Source organism: Aspergillus melleus (genome assembly GCF_016097325.1).
Source record: "Aspergillus melleus strain CBS 546.65 chromosome Unknown contig1, whole genome shotgun sequence".
Taxonomy (NCBI): Eukaryota; Fungi; Ascomycota; class Eurotiomycetes; order Eurotiales; family Aspergillaceae; genus Aspergillus; species Aspergillus melleus.
This window is the reverse complement of record NW_025763370.1, coordinates 6,799,826-6,819,544: the sequence shown is the minus strand read 5'-3', so window position 1 is coordinate 6,819,544 and position 19,719 is coordinate 6,799,826. Positions and strand designations below refer to the sequence as shown.

The 19,719-nt window shown below is 50.3% G+C and overlaps 5 protein-coding genes across 5 annotated transcripts; all 5 read right to left on the bottom strand.

Annotated features, from left to right (window-relative positions):
- Positions 1 to 729: 729 nt before the first annotated feature.
- LDX57_002436 (uncharacterized protein) lies at positions 730 to 1,948 on the bottom strand (the record flags this gene model as incomplete). The annotated part of the gene is made up of 3 exons (XM_046084087.1): positions 730 to 1,287; positions 1,520 to 1,692; positions 1,804 to 1,948. 3 exons carry the CDS (start codon positions 1,946 to 1,948, stop codon positions 730 to 732), a joined length of 876 nt encoding a protein of 291 aa, XP_045940050.1.
- A 1,001-nt stretch (positions 1,949 to 2,949) lies between these two features.
- LDX57_002435 (SKN1/KRE6 family beta-glucan synthesis-associated protein) lies at positions 2,950 to 5,075 on the bottom strand (the record flags this gene model as incomplete). Its single annotated transcript, XM_046084086.1, has 5 exons — positions 2,950 to 3,431; positions 3,484 to 4,006; positions 4,057 to 4,158; positions 4,224 to 4,404; positions 4,465 to 5,075. 5 exons carry the CDS (start codon positions 5,073 to 5,075, stop codon positions 2,950 to 2,952), a joined length of 1,899 nt encoding a protein of 632 aa, XP_045940049.1.
- Positions 5,076 to 7,667: 2,592 nt separating this feature from the next.
- On the bottom strand, positions 7,668 to 8,287 carry LDX57_002434 (uncharacterized protein; the record flags this gene model as incomplete). The annotated part of the gene is made up of 2 exons (XM_046084085.1): positions 7,668 to 7,942; positions 8,041 to 8,287. The coding sequence occupies 2 exons, from the start codon at positions 8,285 to 8,287 to the stop codon at positions 7,668 to 7,670; spliced, it is 522 nt and encodes a 173-aa protein (XP_045940048.1).
- Positions 8,288 to 8,933: 646 nt separating this feature from the next.
- Positions 8,934 to 10,612, bottom strand: rpL3 (60S ribosomal protein uL3; the record flags this gene model as incomplete). The annotated part of the gene is made up of 5 exons (XM_046084084.1): positions 10,378 to 10,612; positions 10,232 to 10,289; positions 10,004 to 10,160; positions 9,250 to 9,923; positions 8,934 to 9,189 (listed from the first exon to the last, which is right to left on the bottom strand). Exons 3-5 carry the CDS (start codon positions 10,112 to 10,114, stop codon positions 8,934 to 8,936), a joined length of 1,041 nt encoding a protein of 346 aa, XP_045940047.1. The 5' UTR covers positions 10,115 to 10,160; positions 10,232 to 10,289; positions 10,378 to 10,612.
- Positions 10,613 to 10,896: 284 nt separating this feature from the next.
- Positions 10,897 to 15,130, bottom strand: cyc8 (putative transcriptional corepressor Cyc8). The gene is made up of 7 exons (XM_046084083.1): positions 13,985 to 15,130; positions 13,847 to 13,929; positions 13,607 to 13,786; positions 13,440 to 13,532; positions 13,223 to 13,379; positions 12,917 to 13,161; positions 10,897 to 12,850 (listed from the first exon to the last, which is right to left on the bottom strand). Exons 1-7 carry the CDS (start codon positions 14,169 to 14,171, stop codon positions 11,378 to 11,380), a joined length of 2,418 nt encoding a protein of 805 aa, XP_045940046.1. The 5' UTR covers positions 14,172 to 15,130; the 3' UTR covers positions 10,897 to 11,377.
- Positions 15,131 to 19,719: the final 4,589 nt, after the last annotated feature.

Here is a 19,719-nt window from a genome sequence, read left to right as displayed (position 1 = left end):
TAGACGGTTTACAAAAAAAAGGAAAAGCCAAAAAAAAGAAGGAAGAAACAGAAAAAAGCAGATCAAATCTTGAAACATTGATACCCATTTACTACCGAACAACACCACCATCTCATCATATTGGAAAAAGGAGGGCAAAAGCAAACCTTTTCGTCATGGTTTTCTCTTATCATCCGGTGTTCTATCTAGCCATCTTATCTCTGGAAAGCCGTTTTGGACTCTACCTTCTTTCTTTCTTTATCGATCTTGCGATTCACTTCTTACTTTCTGTCAATCATTTGTACAGTAGATTCATCATTTTGCGCGCTTTGCGTTTGGGATTACGTGTTGGGATTGGAATTTCCTTATCTTATTTTCATTACTGTCTTACGGTTTGAAACGGCCCAGGTAGCTTATCTTTTTGATTTTTTCGCCTTTGATATTACTTTGCTTTATAGGGATGGATTGATGTATACAATGAGCCGGCATGTGAATATTTCTTCTGCTTTTTGGTTTTTGGATATCATTCGTTTCAATCAATCAATTCAATTCAATTCAATTCAATTCAATAAGTTATTCATTCAGTCTTGCTAGGATCTAATCATGATGAAGTAGCGTAGGTTCGATACATAGGTAGGTAAGTATGTAAGTAGATATGCAAGTATAAAAGCCCATCCATCCCAATCTCCCAGCTCGAGTAAATATAGTAAGTATAGTAGGCAAATAAGATAGATTATGAAATCAAAAAGATCAAGGCGACGAGATCCTCTCCCGCTCATCCCTCTCCCTCTCCGCTCCACTCCACCGTCTCCGCCGCTCCCTCTCCCGACGCAAACTCCCAGGCGTCTTCGTCCTGCTTGACCCTGACCCTGTGCCCGCACTTCCACCCCCAGACCCCCTCATCGATCGATCCGGCGTCCTCGTCGTCCCTTTCCCTTTCTGTCGACTTGACCCAGATCCAGATCCAGCAGGTGATCCGATCCCGGATGATCCGCCACTCCCTGCACCTCCTCCACTTCCCTCGGGAGGTCGCCGCCACCCCGCATCATCAGCATCATACACGTCCACAATCCTTCTTTGCACGATCATCGGCACGGTAGATGAGGGGCCGGACCGCGGGGATGTGAGTGATGAGGGTCCGCCTTCCCCGGTTGCAGCGGCGGCGGAAGAAGAAGAGGTGGATAGACCTATTCCCGATGTCGTGGGGTGTTGGATTATGAAGCGGTCAGCGCGCAGGGATGTTGCGACGGCGGGGTCTTCGGGGGCCATTAGTTTGGATAGAAAGCGGCGGCGGGTTTGCGGGAGTGTCTTTTTTCCATCGTGTTAGTTTGAATGAATAGGTTATAGGCATGCATGTATATATGTTTGCATGTTTTTATATCTGTTGTACGAATGGAAGGGGAGGGATAGGTAGGAAGGATGTGTGACAGGGGGGCATAGAATGGAAATGGATCCGGAAAGCAACAATGAGATAGCAAACAGAATGGAAAAGGGAAGTCAAGAAGAGAAGGAAAGGAAAGAGAAGTTCCGGAACACCAACCTCCTGAGCAGCCAAAGCCTGCGTCGTCAAGAGCTCTCGATCCGTCAACACCGACAACGCAGCATGTCGTTCCTCTCGTAGCCGACTACGCACTTTCTTCTCCTGCTCGAGGGAAGTGTGGTAAGGCGGTTGAGAGGGGCGGTAGCGCACTGGTGGCGGCGCGGTGTCGAATCCTGAAGTTGAAAACGTTAGCTTCGCTGCTGATGAATGGGTTTATGCTTTGCGTCAGGGGAAAGGTGGAATGGATTTGGAAGACAAGCATAAAGATAACTCCCCCTACTTACTACTGCCCATACCGGCGCGTTGCGGCCGACTCGGCGGATCGACTTCCATGTCGCTGAGTTCGCTATCGCTGTATCCGTCGCTGTCGGAGGCGCCGGGGTTGACGATGAGGTTATTGTTGGGTCGGTTGGCGTGTGGGGTGAACATATTGGCTGGGTTATATTGTGCTACTCTTGGATGTTTCGCGAACAGGACTGTAACCAAACGATAGCATCCAATTTGAGCAAACAGTACCGCAACTCGATAGTCCAGATGTATGTATATCAGGAGAACTGATTCAAGCCGAGAATATCAGACCTGATATCCGGTCATACATATACCGGAGCTGAGGTCAGTCGGAGGGATGACCTCAATGTCTCGGCAATGTTTAGTCGATCAATTAGCTCCGCGGGGCTGGCATTCGCGACACACAGTTGACGAATTGTCTCGGCAGTGAACCCTCGGGTTTTTCAAGATATGATCTCGGATGATAAACACCCTGGCCGGCAGGGATTCTCGTCACACGTGGCGGGGCAGGTGAAAAAGGCGAAGAAGGCAAAGCCGAAAGGATACTTGCAGGTGAATCGTGTGGATGCTGCCGATGCCCGTGATCGACTGGCCTTGCTGACTCAGCCGGTTGCCTCCTGGGAAGTATACAATATCAAGTTACACAGGTCTCACAAGAGATCGAATCTGCACGAATAATACGAAGACGAAGACTTGAAGGTAAATAGATAAATGTACTAGAATATGCAAAATGGCCAACCCCATCGTTGAAAGAAAAATCATGAACTCCAATCGGACACGCCCCAACACCGGAAAATCAATGCCGCTAAACAAACAGCGACACCATGAGAGGGCCAGTTGAGATGAGGAACTTGAAGAGGGAGATAAAAAGTTCTTGAAAGTATACAACAACCCACTTCCCCAGCCACAAGGGGTAAAAGATATGGTATCCGAGATCACAAAGAGTCGCGCGAGGTGGCTGTCGGGCTTGGATCAGAACGTGCTGTCAATCGTATACAAGGTGAAGATGATCGAGAAAGAGAAGAGAAAGAATCGTGTCGAGGGGTTAGCACCCATGCATGAAAGAGTTCTTAGGCCAATCGTATCCAGCATCCGCCCTTGGAAACAGTCAGTATGGAAAACTCTGGGGTTGCGGGTGAATCTTACCATGTTGTCTTATTCACATTGTTATACGCTTTGGGATGCTCTTTGATGTAATCGGTCGTCTCGTACCCCGGAGGATCGCAAGTCACGCTAACTTCGTCGGGGTCTTGATAAATACGGATGTAATCGAACCGCATATAACCGGGCATATAGCTTTTGATAGAGTCGTTGATGGCGGCAAAGCTCAACGCCATGCCTAAGTTCATAACGACAGCCAACGGTTCCATTGGGATTGTTCGCTGGCCAATGTTGCCATTAGGCCCGATCGCCCTCCCGTCTAGGGTCCACGTCTTATCCTCACCGACAAACCAGGTGACATTCCCCTCGGCGCCCGGAGTGTACTCGAAAGCATAGGATTGATATGCCGAGCCGTTGTACCAGTCGTTGTTCAAGTTCGTGAGACCGGACATCGCCTGCTGGAATTCACCTCCGCGGTAACTGTTGAGCTCTGTGATTTTCTGGTCATACACAGCGGTGAATTCTGGTTCAGTGTTAGAGAGGGGGCAGCGACCACAGGATGAATCAACACGTACCATAATCGGGCATATACCATACGTCAAACGGAGCCATCTGCAAACTCTGCGACACCGAGCCAACGACCGCGTTGGGGTTGTTGTTCAACGGGATAACGCTGGCCTCGATCACGTCAATTTCGGGTGCACTTCGGGATTTCCCTTGGGTCGGATGGTCTCCCCCATCGCATGTGCAGGCCGGAAGACGCATTCCGGGCAGGAAGTTGATTCCGTCCGGTGAGCTTTGATTGGGAGTGATTCCCGGGTCACATTTGTCATGATAACTGTATGGCCACATACCATCCGTCGTCGCGGCGTATCCAGGCCGGCCGAGATTCCCCATCGCCCAGAAACCAGGCCAGAATCCCGAAACATCGCCGGAGCCGGGCAAGGATATACTGGCTTCCAGCCGTCCTCCTGTAAAGCAGAGTTTATTCCAACTTTGGACCATTCCGGAGCGGTACTTCAATTCGTGGTTCTTGAAGGCATCGAATCTCAATTCTAGAACGCCATCCCTTGTAGTCACAGCGTCGGGATCGTACCACTGTGTCTGGCATTAGCCTGTGTTTGAAGGGGCAGCTAATGGTGACAAACCTCTAGATCCTGTGTGACACCATACCAGATGTCCACTGCCTGATAGTAGGGATCATCTCCATCATAAAACGTGCGCCCAGGGGTATTGAATTCATCGGAGAACTACCACGCGTTAGCCCGACCTGCGTCGCAAACAAAGCTGCTTTGATGTGTCGCAACACACTCACCACCAACTTCCACTCCTTGCCGTCGACGGACTTCTTCGTCTTCGCAGAGTCCGGCGTGTCGGGATCTATTAGTCCCTTCCGTAGATTCGACAGTACCGGTCGCTCTCCTACGTCGAGACAGAGTGTGTCTCCGGCTTCACATACCGTGCTTCCCCCTTTTTCTAGATTTTTCACGGCAGTTCTATCAACAGTCAGCAAGCAAATTCCCCCTGTGAGGATCATAGAGAGAACATGTCCATACATTACAGGATAGCCGACAAACAAGACTATAAACCCGAGAGTCAGCAGAACCAACCCACCCACGTTGATCATGCCTCGACGATTCCAGATATCGCACTCTTTTTCGCGGTCATTGGGGTCCGGGTTATGCAGGTAATCATCCTTCTCCACGTCCTCCGGGAATAGAAGTAATCCCTCCGTCGGCATGATATTGAACTTTTCGGTCACGGTTTGCGTGTTGACATCGTTGTCATCGCTGCCCGCGCGTGACGGCGCTCGCGATTCTTCCATTCGCGTGTAAGAGTATTTTCGCGTATCCCCAGAGCTCCAGCTGGTCCGTCGTGACGAGACCATAGACAGATTCGGCGACTGCGCGCTATCGTAATCCTCGCGGCGTCCACGCGGTTTGGGGGGTATTAAGAATTCTGTCGAATCTTGAGCCACGGGTGATCCGTACACCGTTTGTATCGTGCCTGAGGAGTTTGACGGCACCATTCCAGGCGTCAAGGCCCGTCCGATGGACTGTGGCCGGGGAGCTGGCACCCCATTTTCTTCATCTTCGAATGGGTCATGTTGGCCCGAGTTAACTCGAATATGAGGTGGTACAGGTGGGTTAGTAGATTCGTCGGTCATTCTGGGCAGTTAATGATAGTCTGCGAAACAGACTACCCTGCCGTGGAGCTACGGTTGTTTCGGCCCCAGGTATGTCGAGAGCACGGGGGATCCAACGCTGAATTTGAAGCACTGATCTGAAGGGCTGGGTCTTGGTCTTATCTCCGCAGTCTGTTTCGAAAATTGAAGCTGCAGTGTATGCCGATAATCCAAGGAGCTAACTGTACTGGTCTAGTTCTGCGGACAATCGATCACCTGAGTATCACCAGAGCAAGTCCATCAAGACAGGTCGTATGTGAATTGAATTATTCCCCTTCAAGTTGGTTAACTGGCGTATGTTCCTCGGTAATGACTGGTTTGGAGCTGTCGTCGGGGATGCCAAGTGGTCGACGCGTGGTGGGACTGAGAAGCGCAAAGAACGAGGATAACGAGTGGACGGGACAAGATAGTCAATGCCAGATAGTCCCTCAAATGAAAGACCAAATCAGGATGGATAGAAGATAAGATGGTGGTAGCGAGTGACAAGAAGATACGGAGGATGAAGACAGACGATGACGGCGGGTGGCAGATGTTTCTGGCGTCAACACGAGCCCAGTATTGGAAGGAGGGGGAAACAACAACGGCCAGTTAGGAGAAGAGAGAGGGAGAGCCAGCAATGAAGGCGGGCATGAGAGTCGAGATGGTCCAGACACTCAAGGAAGGGATGCCAATCCCTGTTTGCCCACTGCCGGTAGCACCAGTTCTGGCCTCTTCGCACGCTCATGCTTTTCCAGATCAATTGAAATTCCACCCGGTCCAAACAAGGGATACACCAAAACAATGTGCGCGTTTGCCTGACAGCTTCATAATTCATAGCGAGGCCTTGCCCTTGGCCGAGCAGTGATCCAAGCTCAGGAATGCTTGATCTTCAATCGAGCATGTCGGCCCCCTGCATGTGGAGATTGTCGCCTGCAGAGCGCAAACGCGATCCTGGCTTAGTAGTACCTGCAGGGTTATTTCAATCAAGCAAAAGGTATATGCATTGCGCCTACAGCTTGTGGGTTTCATCGTGGTTCTTTACTGGGGTCTTGCAGGCGCCACGATTTGCCAATGATTTGTGAGCCAAGAGACTGACTGTATGTGGTGAGGCAGTCTACGCGTCTCATCCATAGTCCATACCTAGCAGAATCTCCCGTTGCTCGGGCAAAGAGCGGAATGAATGCCTGGTGGATTCACGATTGAATGGACGTTGGAATCTTGAGGGTGTTTGGTGGGTCAAAGTCCCCGTTTTAGCGATTGATTTTCTCTCGGCGCCCGTGTACACTGGAGGTATCGGGTACTTTAATGGCTGAAGAAATTCCCGGTATTCTGAGGTATCATCTACCTAACATTACCTCTACTCTCTAGGCAGTCGTTATTTCCTATTTATCGACACTTCTCCAGCCTCAGTCAAGTCTTTTCTTTAAGTCAAAGTTCAACCATGGCCTTTCCTTGATTATACCATTCCAGCCTACGCGTCCTCACTCCGACCAGTTTGACGGACTTTAACCTAGTTCCTCCTACTCACATCCCGAGATTCCTCAGATCCATTCCACTGGATCGCATACCAATGAATCGCCCATTCCACCCAAACAATTTTCCTAATCAAGGAAAGCCGGTCAAAGCCTCAATGGCGCAGCGTTGTCGGTCTCTTCTTGAACTACCTTATTCACGACTCATAGACCCCGTCTCTGTACGTCCCAGGTGAGGAATACTAGCATATATACCAAGATTTCCTACCTAGCCAGACAGCAGCTCTATAACTCTAATCCAGAATGATCGAATAGTAAACCCACTTTAAGATAGTAACAATCACAAGGTAGCAAGAAACACCCGCCTGTTTATTCCCTTTTCTCTATCCATAATAATACCATCTATCTATCCATCCCCTACCCCATGGACGAGCCGCAACGAACCAACCAACATATACCCCAAACTAAAATAGACTCGCCAATCTCCCCTAGGACTTGTAATTCTAGCCGTCTGCCACCCCTTGCATCTTTGGATAAATATGTAGCTATACTTGGTGTCCAACTACATACATATATTCACCAGGGGCGCGCATGAAACATGCAACTCAGGCTATAATTACCAGGACTGTGCTTCATCATGTCAATCATAGACTCTGTAGGTAGTTCTTTGTAGGTTGGGGTTTTACTTTACTTTGATACGGTGCGTTCGTATATCTGGGATATATAATGGGGGGTCGGTCCTAAATACTCTCTCTGTGTTATTTTAATAGTTTCCACTATTGGGTCTTAATGAATCAATCTTTGCATATATGGTGCATCTTAAGGTAAAGTTAAATATTACCTGCAGATATGTATGCGTATATAAATAGTAGCGTTTCAAGTATATGGCCTACTCCGTTTCCACGCGATCAAGAGTGCCACAATATATCTTTACCAGCCCGGAATAACCCAAATTATACTTAACGTCTCATCGTCCATTCATTCATTCTGCCCGACAAGCAGCAAACTAGAACCAAAGGAGAATTAAGAAAATATACAACACAGAACGCAACTAAACAATTCAACCCCCCGGGGTCAGGCGACAAGACGATCCCCAAATAACCAGAATAAAACAAACACAAAATCAAGTCTCAACAGCCTTAGCCCTCAACCCCACAATTAACCCCTGTTCAGCATCCAACGCCAACACATAGTACTCCACGCGCGACGTCCCGACTTCCACCCGGTACACCTTCATCTCTACCGCGGACTCGTCGCCCCCGGAGGCCTCGGCAGCGGCGGCGCGGACGGCGCGAAGCGGGCCAGGGTATTGGTTTTTCGGGTCGAAGGAGGACGCAGGGAGGGTGGTTATGGACGAGGAGAGGTCGGTGGTGGGGGAGATGAGGGAGGAAAGGTGGGCTGTTTGATTTTTTTGATTCAAATGTTAGCGGGGTACAACCATATCAAATAAAAAGGGGTAGAATAGAATGGGATAAGGAGGACAGGAAAGCACGTACAAGGGTCAGGAAACAGCCCGCGCGAAGCCCCGTCCCATCGCAGCGTGACCGGTTCAAACGGCTCGTCTGTCTCGGAGATATAGAAAGCATCGATGGAAGTGAGAGGAGCGGGGACGCGAACGCCCGCGTCGACGGTCTCAGTGCGAGCGACAGAGGACGAGACGTTCTGGGACGGCTGGTTTCGGGCGGTGTTGAGGTCTGCGTTGGCCTTGTCCAGGAAGGACATGTAGGCGTCGTCGGAGGACATGGTGCGGGTGGTGATGATGCTGCTGCTAGAACGAGGTATACGAGGGGAAGACAATCGGGTGGGTTGTCTAGACGGAGTGACGAGGAGTGGATGGCGTTGGGGGTGGGTTTGGAAAGACGACTGGTGATGATATTGACGGAGGTGGCGGGAGGCGAGAAGCCCCTCTGGCGATGAAGTTGAAGCCCGACTTGTGATGCGATCAATGACGCAATGCGCCCGGCGGGTTCCCTGCCACCTTTGCATTAGGACGAGTGGAGATGCGGAGGAAGAATGCTAATAATAATGACAGTAAAGAAGAACACGATAGAAGTTCTCAATTCCCAATAAGTAAAAGACTAGTGACTAACTTGGAGAGGAAGAGTTTAGGATAGGAGGGAAATGGTCGAGGGAGGTGTCGAAATTTTCTCATGGCACGAATGCACAATTATATGCATAATCTACAAGTATAACTTGATATTTGCAGTGGAAGATTTTTTCTTTCGGAACAGTCATTAAATTGCCCTTGCAGCTACGTAAAAACTAGTAGAAATCACTTATTTCTCTTTCCACACCAGCCGGAGAGATCTTTGAAAAAGGTATTCTTCGCTTTTTTTATTGAAAAGAGATAATAATTGCACTACACCATACCAACATTCCCATAAACACCTTAGGCAGAGGTAACGAGGTCCTTCTTGAGGGTACCCATGAAAGCACGCTTCTCCTCGGGGGTCTGGAAAGCACCGTGACCGAACTTGGACGAGGTGTCGATCCATTTGAGCTCGACCTTCTCGGTGGCCCTGCGGTTGGTCTGGGGGTACAGAGTCTTACGCAGAGTCATGACACGCTTCTTAACACCAGGGATGGAACCCTTGAGCAGCAGGAAGTCGTTCTTGACCTCACCGTAGTGGACGAAACCACCCATGCTGTGTGAATTGTTAGTCTCATGGCTTCTTCTGGGTTCCATCAAGCAAAGGCAAACTTACGGAGTGATCTGCTTCTTGGAGATATCGAACTCGGTGGCGGCGTTGCCCTCATCGGTACCCTTGCCAACGCGGAAGACCTTGTGGTTGCAAGAGGTACGGTGGTGGTAACCCATCTGACCGGCACGGGCAACAGTCCACTGGACGTGGTTAGGGTGCCAGGCACCGATACAGGCGACCTTACGCAGACCCTTGTGAGTCTTACGGGGAAGCTTCTTGGTGCCCCAACGGCTGGTGACACCCTGGAAACCGTGACCCTTGGTGACGGCGATGACATCGATCATCTCGTCCTTCTCGAAGATGCTGTCGATCTCAATGGGCTTCTCGAACAGGTTGCGGGCGAACTCGACCTTCTCGGGGATGGAGCCACCGTTGACTTGGATCTCCATAAGGTGGGCCTTCTTCTGCTTCAGAGGGGTCTTGCGGACCTGGGTGTGAGCAAGCACACGGACGACGGTGCAGTACTTCTGGATGCGCTCAAGCTCGCGGGTGATGGCGGAGCCGGACTCGTCGGCGTGCTTCTTGGCGTACTTGGTGAAAGCCTTCTTCTTGCTCTTGTACCAGTTCTTGTAGAAGCGACGCTTGACCTCGTCACTCAAGTGCTCAGCCCAGACGGTGGTGAGCGAGCGAAGACCGCGGGGAGTCTCGATGTAGCCGACAACACCGACAGCGACAAGCTATTCATTGAAAACACACCGGTTAGTGACTGAAAGTCCAGGAACACTTTTTCAAGGACAAGAATTCTTTGAGAACATACAGGAGGAGTCTCGACAACGGTGGCAGCCTCAACGATCTCCTTCTTGTGCATCTTGGCACCGGGACGGTCAAGGTCACGGACAACAGTGGTCATACCGGCCTTGTAACCCATGGAGGCCGTCAGGTGGACGGGCTTCTTGGGGTCATCCTTGGGGAAGCTGCGCAAAACATCTTAGCCCACGATTCTCGAATCCCTCGAAAATTGATCCCGGTTGAATAAAAAACTAACCTCTTGACCTTTCCTCTGTGTCTCGTGGCGCGCTTCCGGGGAAGGAAGGCAAGCGAGCCTGTAGAGAGTGTGTTAGTACATCGCACAAATGAACGCACACGGCTGCAAATTTCGAAGCCGCAAGAGTTGAAGATTGATTGACGAACCGTGCCGAGGCGCTTCGTACTTCCGGTGACTCCTGAAAAGAAAAGCGACGTTAGCAATTCCATTCGATTGACGATATTATACTGGTATGGGCGCATTGGGACTCACATCTTGACCCTGTTGTCGTTAGTCGTCGAAGTGGTGAGTGAGAGTGGTCTATCTCTGAATTTGCCGGAAGTCGTATTTTGCAACGCTTAACGAATGTGGGCTAAGCGAAGGCTTGGCGTGGGTCTCCACAGAGCACGTGAATTGCTCAAGGCCTGACCGCCTGAGGCCCTCGGTCGGTCAGGCTATTCCCGTTCAGGAGTTTAGCGTCCTCAGGCCACAACACGAAAGGGATTTCCCAAAATTGCGACTCTCGACGCCACTCGCTTGGACCAAAGTGGGTTTATTAGGTTTGCCGGTACCGTGGACGTTCCGGAAGATTCGGTCTATAGATTGTACTATACAATATACCCATTACTATACAGGCTTCATGCCATTTGGAATAGCACGTTCTACAAAGTAGAAAGTCAAGTCCATATATAGGAAACAAGTTTTGATCATTCACTGGTGTACCAGCGCGTAAAAACAAAGTTAGGAGATCTGAACAGATGGGTTGTCACAAGGCTGAAATTGGAGCAAAAATCATGAGTTAAAAGAGGAAGTGAAGATAAGAAAAGGAAAGAACAAGGGCGAAGGTGTCATAGAGTGAATAAAGTGAACATGTAGGTACAAAAAGCAACTTCAGAATACCACTTCGAACCACTGGTTATCAAGTCATACAATACAAATCCGGGTGCTAACACAGCTGACGAACATGAAACGAATGCCACCGGGGGAAAGGGGACGAAAACTATACGTATATAAAACGGAGTGAGAAAGAAAACGTGGGGGTGTTTGTGTTAACGAAGGAAGAAAATGATACCATGTAACGAGAAGCCAAAGCTACGGAGTACTCGAGGCCCCCCTAGAGTTTTGCTCGAACGGCATTAACAAGGATCATGCAAAGAACAGAGCGTCTTAAGCGGCAGGCTCTGGTTTCGACGAGGACGGGGCGCCTCCGCTTAGACCCCCACTGTTGCTGTTGTTGACGCTGCCCGACCCACTTCCAGGGCTGCCCTTTGCAACGGTGCTCGCCCGCTTATCATCTTCGTCATCGTCGTAATTCTCGTCCACGTCCATTTTCCGTGCAGCAGGCTCGTGAGCAGGGGCCTGTTCACCACGGGTGGGCTCCTCCTTGATTGGAAGCTGCGCAGATGGTGGTCCGGACGGAGGTCCATTGGACGCGGGAGCAGAGCTTTCAGCCATCGGAGGAAGGCTGGGTCCGCCAGACGGGTGTGGAGGCATATGCTGAATAGAGGGCAGCGTGGGAGGATGGTGGGCCGCTTCTGAAGGATGGTAGTTCTCGTTGATACGACGTTGATCTTCACGGCGGATCTCAGACGAGCTACGACGCTGCATCTCGCCGGGCGAGGGCATGCGGTTTGGGGGAGTCACGCGACGAGTGACCTGTTCATCGAGACGAGCACGAGTCTCCTCGTTAGCGATCTTCTTGACAGGGCCCGCCTCGGTATCCCATTCCCGACCGCGTTTCATGGCCGAAGCCGGACGATCCTCACGCTCGCGGGCAGCGGCTTCAGCGGCAGTAATAGCCGACGGAGGCGGGGGCGCGCCACCAGCGATGCCAGTGCTGCCTGGAGTCTGCACCGGGACGCTAGGACCGTGGTGATACTGTTGGTGAGGGTAGGTAGACCCGGGGGAGGACGGACGCTCATCCCGGATGGGTCTAATCTCAGCCGGAGGAGTGAAAGGGCGATGGTAGGGAGGCAAAGGCCCACCAGAAGTAGGAGCACCATTGGGAGCACCTGGTCCAGCCGGAGGCGCGGGAGCGGGAGGCAGCGGGCCGCGAGAAGCAGAGGCGAAAGGTACGGCACCACTGGGAGCACGCTCGTGAGAAGGAGCCGGAGGGTTGGCAAGTTGCGGGAGGGCGTGGGCGGGCGTGTAAACGGTAGGACCACCAGCCATGGTAGTCTTGGGAGAGCGAGTCGGTGCCGGTGCACGAATAACGTCTGGGAACATCCTTCCTGGCTCCTGTCGGGGACTAGGTTGCTTGATGGCCCCCGGGGCTCTAAGCGCATCACGGTGATCGAATCCATTCGCGCTTTGCACCTGGGCTTGCGACTGAAGCTCGTTGATGCCCCGGTTCCAGTCAGCGATCTGCCTGGGAGGCGCCGGAGGCTGAGGAGGGGGTCCTCCAGTCGGCGTGGGCGCGGCCCACTGAGGCGCCGGGGGTCCGGCAACGCCCGGGGCTTGGTAGGCTTGTGGATGAACATCTTGAGGTTGAGGCGCAGGAGCGTTGTTCTGGTTGGATCCGGAAAGCTGACTCTGGAGAAGCTGCAAGCGGGCTTTGATGTGAACGTTGGCAGGGTCAAGATCAGCTGCGCGACCGTAGGCATCGAGGGCATCCGCGATTTGGTTGTTGCAAGACTCATACTGAAAGCGAAAGATATTAGCAGACAATTCTTCCTGATCCGCAGAGGGATTTGTCAATAAACTCACCAAAGTACCCAGATCGTACCAGACCTCCGAAATGTAAGGGTTCAGGCGAATAGCACGCGAGTAGGCATCCAACGCGTCACGGTATTGGTTGATCTGGTAATAGAGCACACCGATCGAACACCAGAACGTTGGGTTTCTTCCGTCGCGGTAGACCGCCTGCTGGTAGGCTTCGTAGGCTTTGGGATACTTGGCTTGAGACATGTAGCAGCGACCAAGTAGATACCAACTCTGGGCATCACTGTTATCTGAAGCGACAAAAATCCATTAGCATCACATTCCATTTTGTTCAAGACGGAGTAGACCTACCTGCGCTGACAGATTTCTCAAGATACTCAATAGCGTTCTCCTGGCTCGCGTAGCTGGTACTCTGCTGGTGATACAGCCATCCAAGCTGCTGCAAAACCTTTGCGTGGTTCGGGTCGCGATCCAACACCCTCCTGTACGCCTGCTGGGCGGATTCGAACTATGAATAGCATAAGCGTTGGCTAACTTCCCGACAAGGTTGATCACTTTGGCGACTTACATCTTTCTGCTGCTCGTGCACATGACCAATCTGGAACCAGATATCTTCTTCCGTCAAAGGGCGAGGGGGGTCCGTAACGATGTATTTAAAACACTGAACAAAAGAAATGTTAGCGATACATCGGCTATGGCAAGAAAAATTGTTTGCTCCGATCGAATCGAACATACCTCCAAACTCTGGTTGAACTTCTGCTGCTGTTTGTAGATGATTCCCAGACGGAAGTAAATTTCGTTGGCCTTCTCGAAGTCGGGCGCCATTCGCATGACCTGGGAAAAGGCCTCTTCGGCGTGATCGAGAGAGCCGTAGCGATCGTACAGAATACCAATGCCGTACCAAAGCTTGGGTTCCTAGAGACACGGTCACACGTCAGCTGAAGTCACAAGTAACCTTTTAAAAAGTTGGTTTACCTTGGGGTCGCGCAGATGATAAAGCGCCTGCTGGTAGGAAGTGTAGGCTTCTTGCAGGTTATCCATCATAAGATGACAATGGCCTAGATAGCTATTAGTTGTTTTGTAGCAAGTCGTGTCGAGGACCGATCAACATACCCAAGCTGCCCCAAGTTTCTCCACTGGTTGGGTCCAGCTTCAGGATATTCTGAAGATATTCAATGGCCTTCGGAAACTGTTCCTTTGTCCGCAAGATACAGGACACCGCGTTCATGCCAGGAATAGACCATTGGTTGTGGCGCAGGGCCTGCTCATATGCATTCATTGCGCCATCGAGATCGCCCATCAGCTCAGTCAAACTCCCTGAAGTAAGTTGTCAGCACACATGTTGCATTCCGACGATGTTTCGAATGGCTGCGACAAGAGCGCCAAGGAAGGATCCCTTACCAATTTGAAGCCAAACCTGCTCGTTCAGCGCAGCAATCTTTTGGGCGGTGTTCAGGGGATGACCCTTTTGGCCTTGAGACTGCAACTGAATGTGTCCGTTGACCTGTGGATGGGCTGCGATATGACCATGGTGAGGGGTGACGCCTCCCGTGGGTGATGGCTGAGTATGAGCCATAATGCCGGAACACTGTTAAACCGAACCGCAACGTAGTCGATGTATGATTAGATCACCACTGGTAGCTCCCATACACTATGCGACACAATGATGCAATGCGTGTCCGTGTCACTGGAAGGTTGCACAGTCCCGATGTCAGTAATCGCGCGAGCTGAGGGCGCCAATTACCGAAAAGCGCGACTTCTTCGCGAGGCACAATTCAGAGACAATTGCGGACGCAAATCAACCGCAACATCAAAACTGCGCAGGAGTCAAGGTTGCAAGTGACGGCAGGACAAAATTGTTCCCGCCTCTCGCGATCAACGGGGTCAGGTGACACGAGACAGGTGCTTGAGCAAGCGCCAGCAGCTGCAGACAAGCACAATGCGGCTGAAGCTCCGGTACCGAAGTGGCAGAGAGGACAGGATGATCAGGCACAGAAAGCAAGAGGCAATCCGAAGGGATATGGTAGGGTGGAAGAGAAGGGAAATGAGACAAGGATAGAGGGTCGGAGAGACAGACGGAGAAGGCCTGAAGAGACCAGAAAGGGATAGTGAAAAGCGAAAGGGTGGGAAGGTGAAAAGACTGGAGTGGAAATCGACGCAACGGTAGTATAAGACAAGAACAGGGGTGGGGAGACAGAGGCCACCAAAAGGGAAAGCAAGGAAACGAGAAAGGGGAAACGAAAAGAGGCCAGAAAAGCGAAGAGAAGAAGAAGAGGAAGAGAGAGAGAGAAATGGTCGAGGGGCTGGTGGTAATGAGTGAAATTTGCCAAGCGGCGCTAGTGGTTGTGCAGCTCTCGAGCAGTCAGCGAAAGCAAAGGGAAAGCACGGAAAAGCTGAGATGGCGGTCGTCCGGCGCCAAGACCCAGACAGACAGCTTCCTGTCCAGGAACGGCCTAGCGGGTGGGGACAATCTGGAGTCGTGTCCGCGGGTATTTACAGTGTATATTTTCCGGTCTACGGAGTACTCCTGTCGGCTGAGGCTACACATACGTAGTCAGATAGATCGCTTTTTTTAGGTGATATGTAGATGCTAGATCGGTTTCTACTTTTCTTATTCGTGGCTACTGGCTAGGTATAAATAATTAACTATATACTACGGTGAGAAGGTGTCGGAGGGAGAAAATAAAAACTATCTCCCTGGGACCCCATACTGTTCCGTACATCTGGCAGGTCTCAGCCTCACCACGCGTGATTTTACCCATCGCCTTATGTCAACTGCTTCGAGTTTATATTCATCTACATATTTCGCTCACTTTTATTTCGCTACTCGACTAAACCCATGTCAGACGTTGGTTCTTTTTCAGTTGTTTTATTTCAGTTTAATATTTATTTTATTTTATTTATGGGAAAGGAAGGACAAGTGCCCATTGATCAATACGCTAGGGAAGCAAAGATTAGTGTGGTGTTGGCGGGCGGGGCCAATGTGATAGAAATAAGTCCCGTTAATAAAACGGGTGAGCAAGATGGAAAATTGGGAGGGGAAAACTAGAAGCCAAGTAGGCAGACAGTGATTATATTTGAAGCAACATTGCACAAAAAGGAAATCAAAGAAAAAATAGCATACTCCGTAGGGGATACATGAGAATAAAAATCAAAATACGAAAATAGAATAAGATGCAACAAAAAAAAAAAGAATAAAAAATCAATTCATGGAGTCGAACTGGCCCCCCGAAACAGGGCAGTGTCTGACGAGGATGCAAGCGCCGGAGCCAGAGCCAGAAAAGCAAGCACCAGGGATGGGGGGAGAGGGAACTTAGAGGAGTCTAGCACGAACCCCCGGTTGTGACTCGCCGAGAGGCTGCAGGTGGTCCATGGAACACGGACCCACCGGCCCTCTCTTCCCCGTGCCATTGATTTTTTTTTTATTTAATAAATCAGAAATCTAAATTAGTAAATTAGTGCCGTTTATTATTTACGGAGTGCCGCCAATAATTCCTGACCGCAGCAGTGGGGCTGCAGCCGCCATCCATGACTGGCGTACGAGCCATAAGCTCAACTACCTAAGCTCCCGGCAGCCTAGTTAGGCATGAGGCGTACTCCACCCAGACCACCTGCAAATGTTGCAGTCGCCGCCCCCAATAATCCCAGAAACTGGCCTTACCTTTAGGCTTAGGCTGGTGCCGGACAATACATGCACTTGCGTACATATGGAGTAGGACCCTCTGCGGCCCATTCTCCAATCCCTCCCCTGCCCCCCCTCCCATGGGTGAGTTTTACTTTTTACGAGTAACGACTTGTCGGATCCGTCGTCCAATATCCAAGCGAATATTCTCCATTCCCCCCCTCTCCGGGTCTTGCCCTTCCTACCCTCCCTTCCTTGCTTGCCTTTTTATTTCCCTCCTTCGCACCCCCTCTCATCTGACAGTGCCATACGTCAACTTCGGCTGCATATACCCGGCAATATTCAGCTGTCTGGCAGATAAATGTCTGTGCTGGATTGCAGCGGCCCGCAGAATTTTTTTTTTTCTTCCTTGTGTTTCCATCCCCCTGGAGGAGAAAAAACACCACTCAGTATACCAGTAAAAAAAATCCAAGTTGATCGCCTCGCAAGACGGGTGTCAAACATAGGTACAGTAGACTGAAGAGCGGATGAATAATTCAACAAAGAAACAAATCGTCATACTCACCTCGCGGCTCGCCCCTTCCGTCATTGTTTCCTCTCGCAGCAGCCGATTACTTAATCACCCCGATTAGACACACAACCAAAGTACAGCGCCGGAGGGGGGAAAAGAAAAAAAAAATCGGCCCATGAGCCACCCTGGCAGCCACAGATTCCTAACGGATTCCATCAAGTGGGGCTCTTCCCGATGCTGATCCGTCGGCTGTTCAGTTGATGTCGATGATCTTGATACTTGATACATCACCTCGGTGGGCCGATCTTTTTTCTTTCCCTTTGCTTTTTTCCTTGGAATATTGTGTTGGTATTTATTTTTGTTCTTCTCTTTTTACTGCTCTGTTAGACTGTTGCCCTTCTGCCGCTGATTATTGTTATCCTCCCTTCCCACCCCTTTCAAACAATCAAACCCAACCTTAGCACGCGCCCACAACCAACTTGAGTACCTATCTACTATTAGTATTCTGGCGTTTTCAACCCCTTACTGTCTATAACTCTTCCTCTTTCTATTTATTATTTCTCCTACAGTGTTGTTGTCTTTCATCGACCGCAGGGACTGCAGCGCCGGCGGCAAATCTAGCTCTTAAACCTCTTTGCGCCCCCTTTCCTCATCAGTGTTAGGGGACCCAAAAAATCTCCTCTTTTTTGCCCTGCTTCGGGCCCGAGTCTCGGCCCTTTCAACCCGGAGGGATCGCGCCCACCACTCAGTCTCAAGTCTCACCCCTCTACCATCGGTAACCGCTACCAGGCTACTTACGGTGAACGCTAGCAGCAGCGACGCACGATCATCAATGCCAACAATTCCATTGGCTCTATTTATGGTAAAGGGATCTTCTACTTCGTACTATAATCCAATTTGACAAACATAACTAGAAGAAGGGGCGATGATCTACACCCCTAAATTTACAAATAGGAACACCCCTCCGAGTTTCTACAGTAGTTTCTACGGTTGATAGCAGGCTCTACCCGACGCACCCGTAGAATAACATTGACAACAGTTACGGAGTATGGAGCGCACTGAGTGCCATCCTTCTCGGACGCATCAGCACGGCAGGCCGCACGGATTCAAGTCCCCGGGAGCCCGCTCTCCACCTATCGAAAATCAGAACCTTCTAGTTGCGGAGATGCCGCTATTCGTTGTACTTTCGTCTGGACACGCAGGCCGGGGCACCGGTAGATGTATGGGTCCGTGAGTACTCCGTACATACGGTGTCCTAAATATATAGAATAATGATATTTGGAAAAAATAACATATAAATCAACACACGATCTCATCTCACCTTACCCACGGATCAAAGCGCCAACATATATACAGACCTACGATCAAACCCACAGAAGAGAATCCCACTGTTTGTCCGACCCCCCCAGTCCTCTTTCAAAATCAACCATCCCCATCCATCGGCTCTGCATCCGCCTACCTACTTGTAGCTACTATTTCCAACCGTCAAGCCCTCACCAAGGGCGCCGAATATCAAGCCTCGGCTAACCGAAACTGCAGCGCCCAGTTGGATAATGCTCGTGAGGTAGGGATCTGGCATCTAGATACACACATTCTACGGTGTGCATGGACTATACGGACATGGGTAATCCTTGATCGCTCTCCAGACTTTTGTATATCTACACTATGGATATTTGTATGTATGTACAGTACAGACCTCTCTCAGAGAAAATGGGTAGTGGATAGATAGACGCATGTCCCGACGCAAGTGCAGTGCTCATTCATGTAGCTTCGACAAGGTCGAACATGACTATACCATGCGTTGTGCATGGGTGACACGACAGAGGACTTATCTGTGTACCTACCTATTTGATGTACATCCTGTATGTCTGTAGGCAGATAGCCATGTACGCCCCAAAAATAATATCTAGTAGCGAAAGAAGGAAAGGAAAAGAAAGGAGGGTTGGACGAACAGGGGGCCAGGGCCACGGGATTTGTGTGTAACTACACCGTAGGCAGGCGTGAACGAAACAGATGCACAGTTACCGTAGGACAGCTCTATCTAACCTGATTAATGTTTCGTCTTTTCCCCATCTCCTCTGTACTACCCCAATGAAGTGGAACAGGAGCAAGGACCGGGATTTGGGACTAGGACAAGGCCCGAAGACCGACAAACAAACAATCTGTACGGAGTAAAAAAGCCTACAAGCTGATTTGGTATGTTGTGAGTCGTGCCGTTTTTTTTATGTTTTATTTTATTTTCGCACCCTCCTGTCTTGACTAATGCGTCACAGGCTCACAGCAGGATCTGATTGATTGCTGATATGCAACCGTAACTTCTTACAAGTACGGTGCTTTAGTAGGTCGAGTTCTCTGCAATATGCATACGCACAGAGCCCTCGCCGACCCGAAAAGAACGGAAAAAAAAAAAAAAAAAAAAAAAAAAAGGAGTCGAAGTCGAACAATTCAATCCAGCCCAGCCCAGCCCAGCCCAGTCCAGTCCAGTCCAGTAAACTCTAATCTTCCAACAATAGACACCTGCAGTTACTGTACTTAAGGACGATCTAAACCCCAATCAACCCGCCATTCCCCCAAAAAGTAATGACAGACTGACAGACCTGTACGCTAATCAATCAAGCTAGGTTACACGATAGCATTCATGCAGTTCATGCAGTGCCTTAGGCCCTTCTGCTACTGGCCTCCTGCTTCTTGCTGCTCCTCGTACGACAGCCAGAA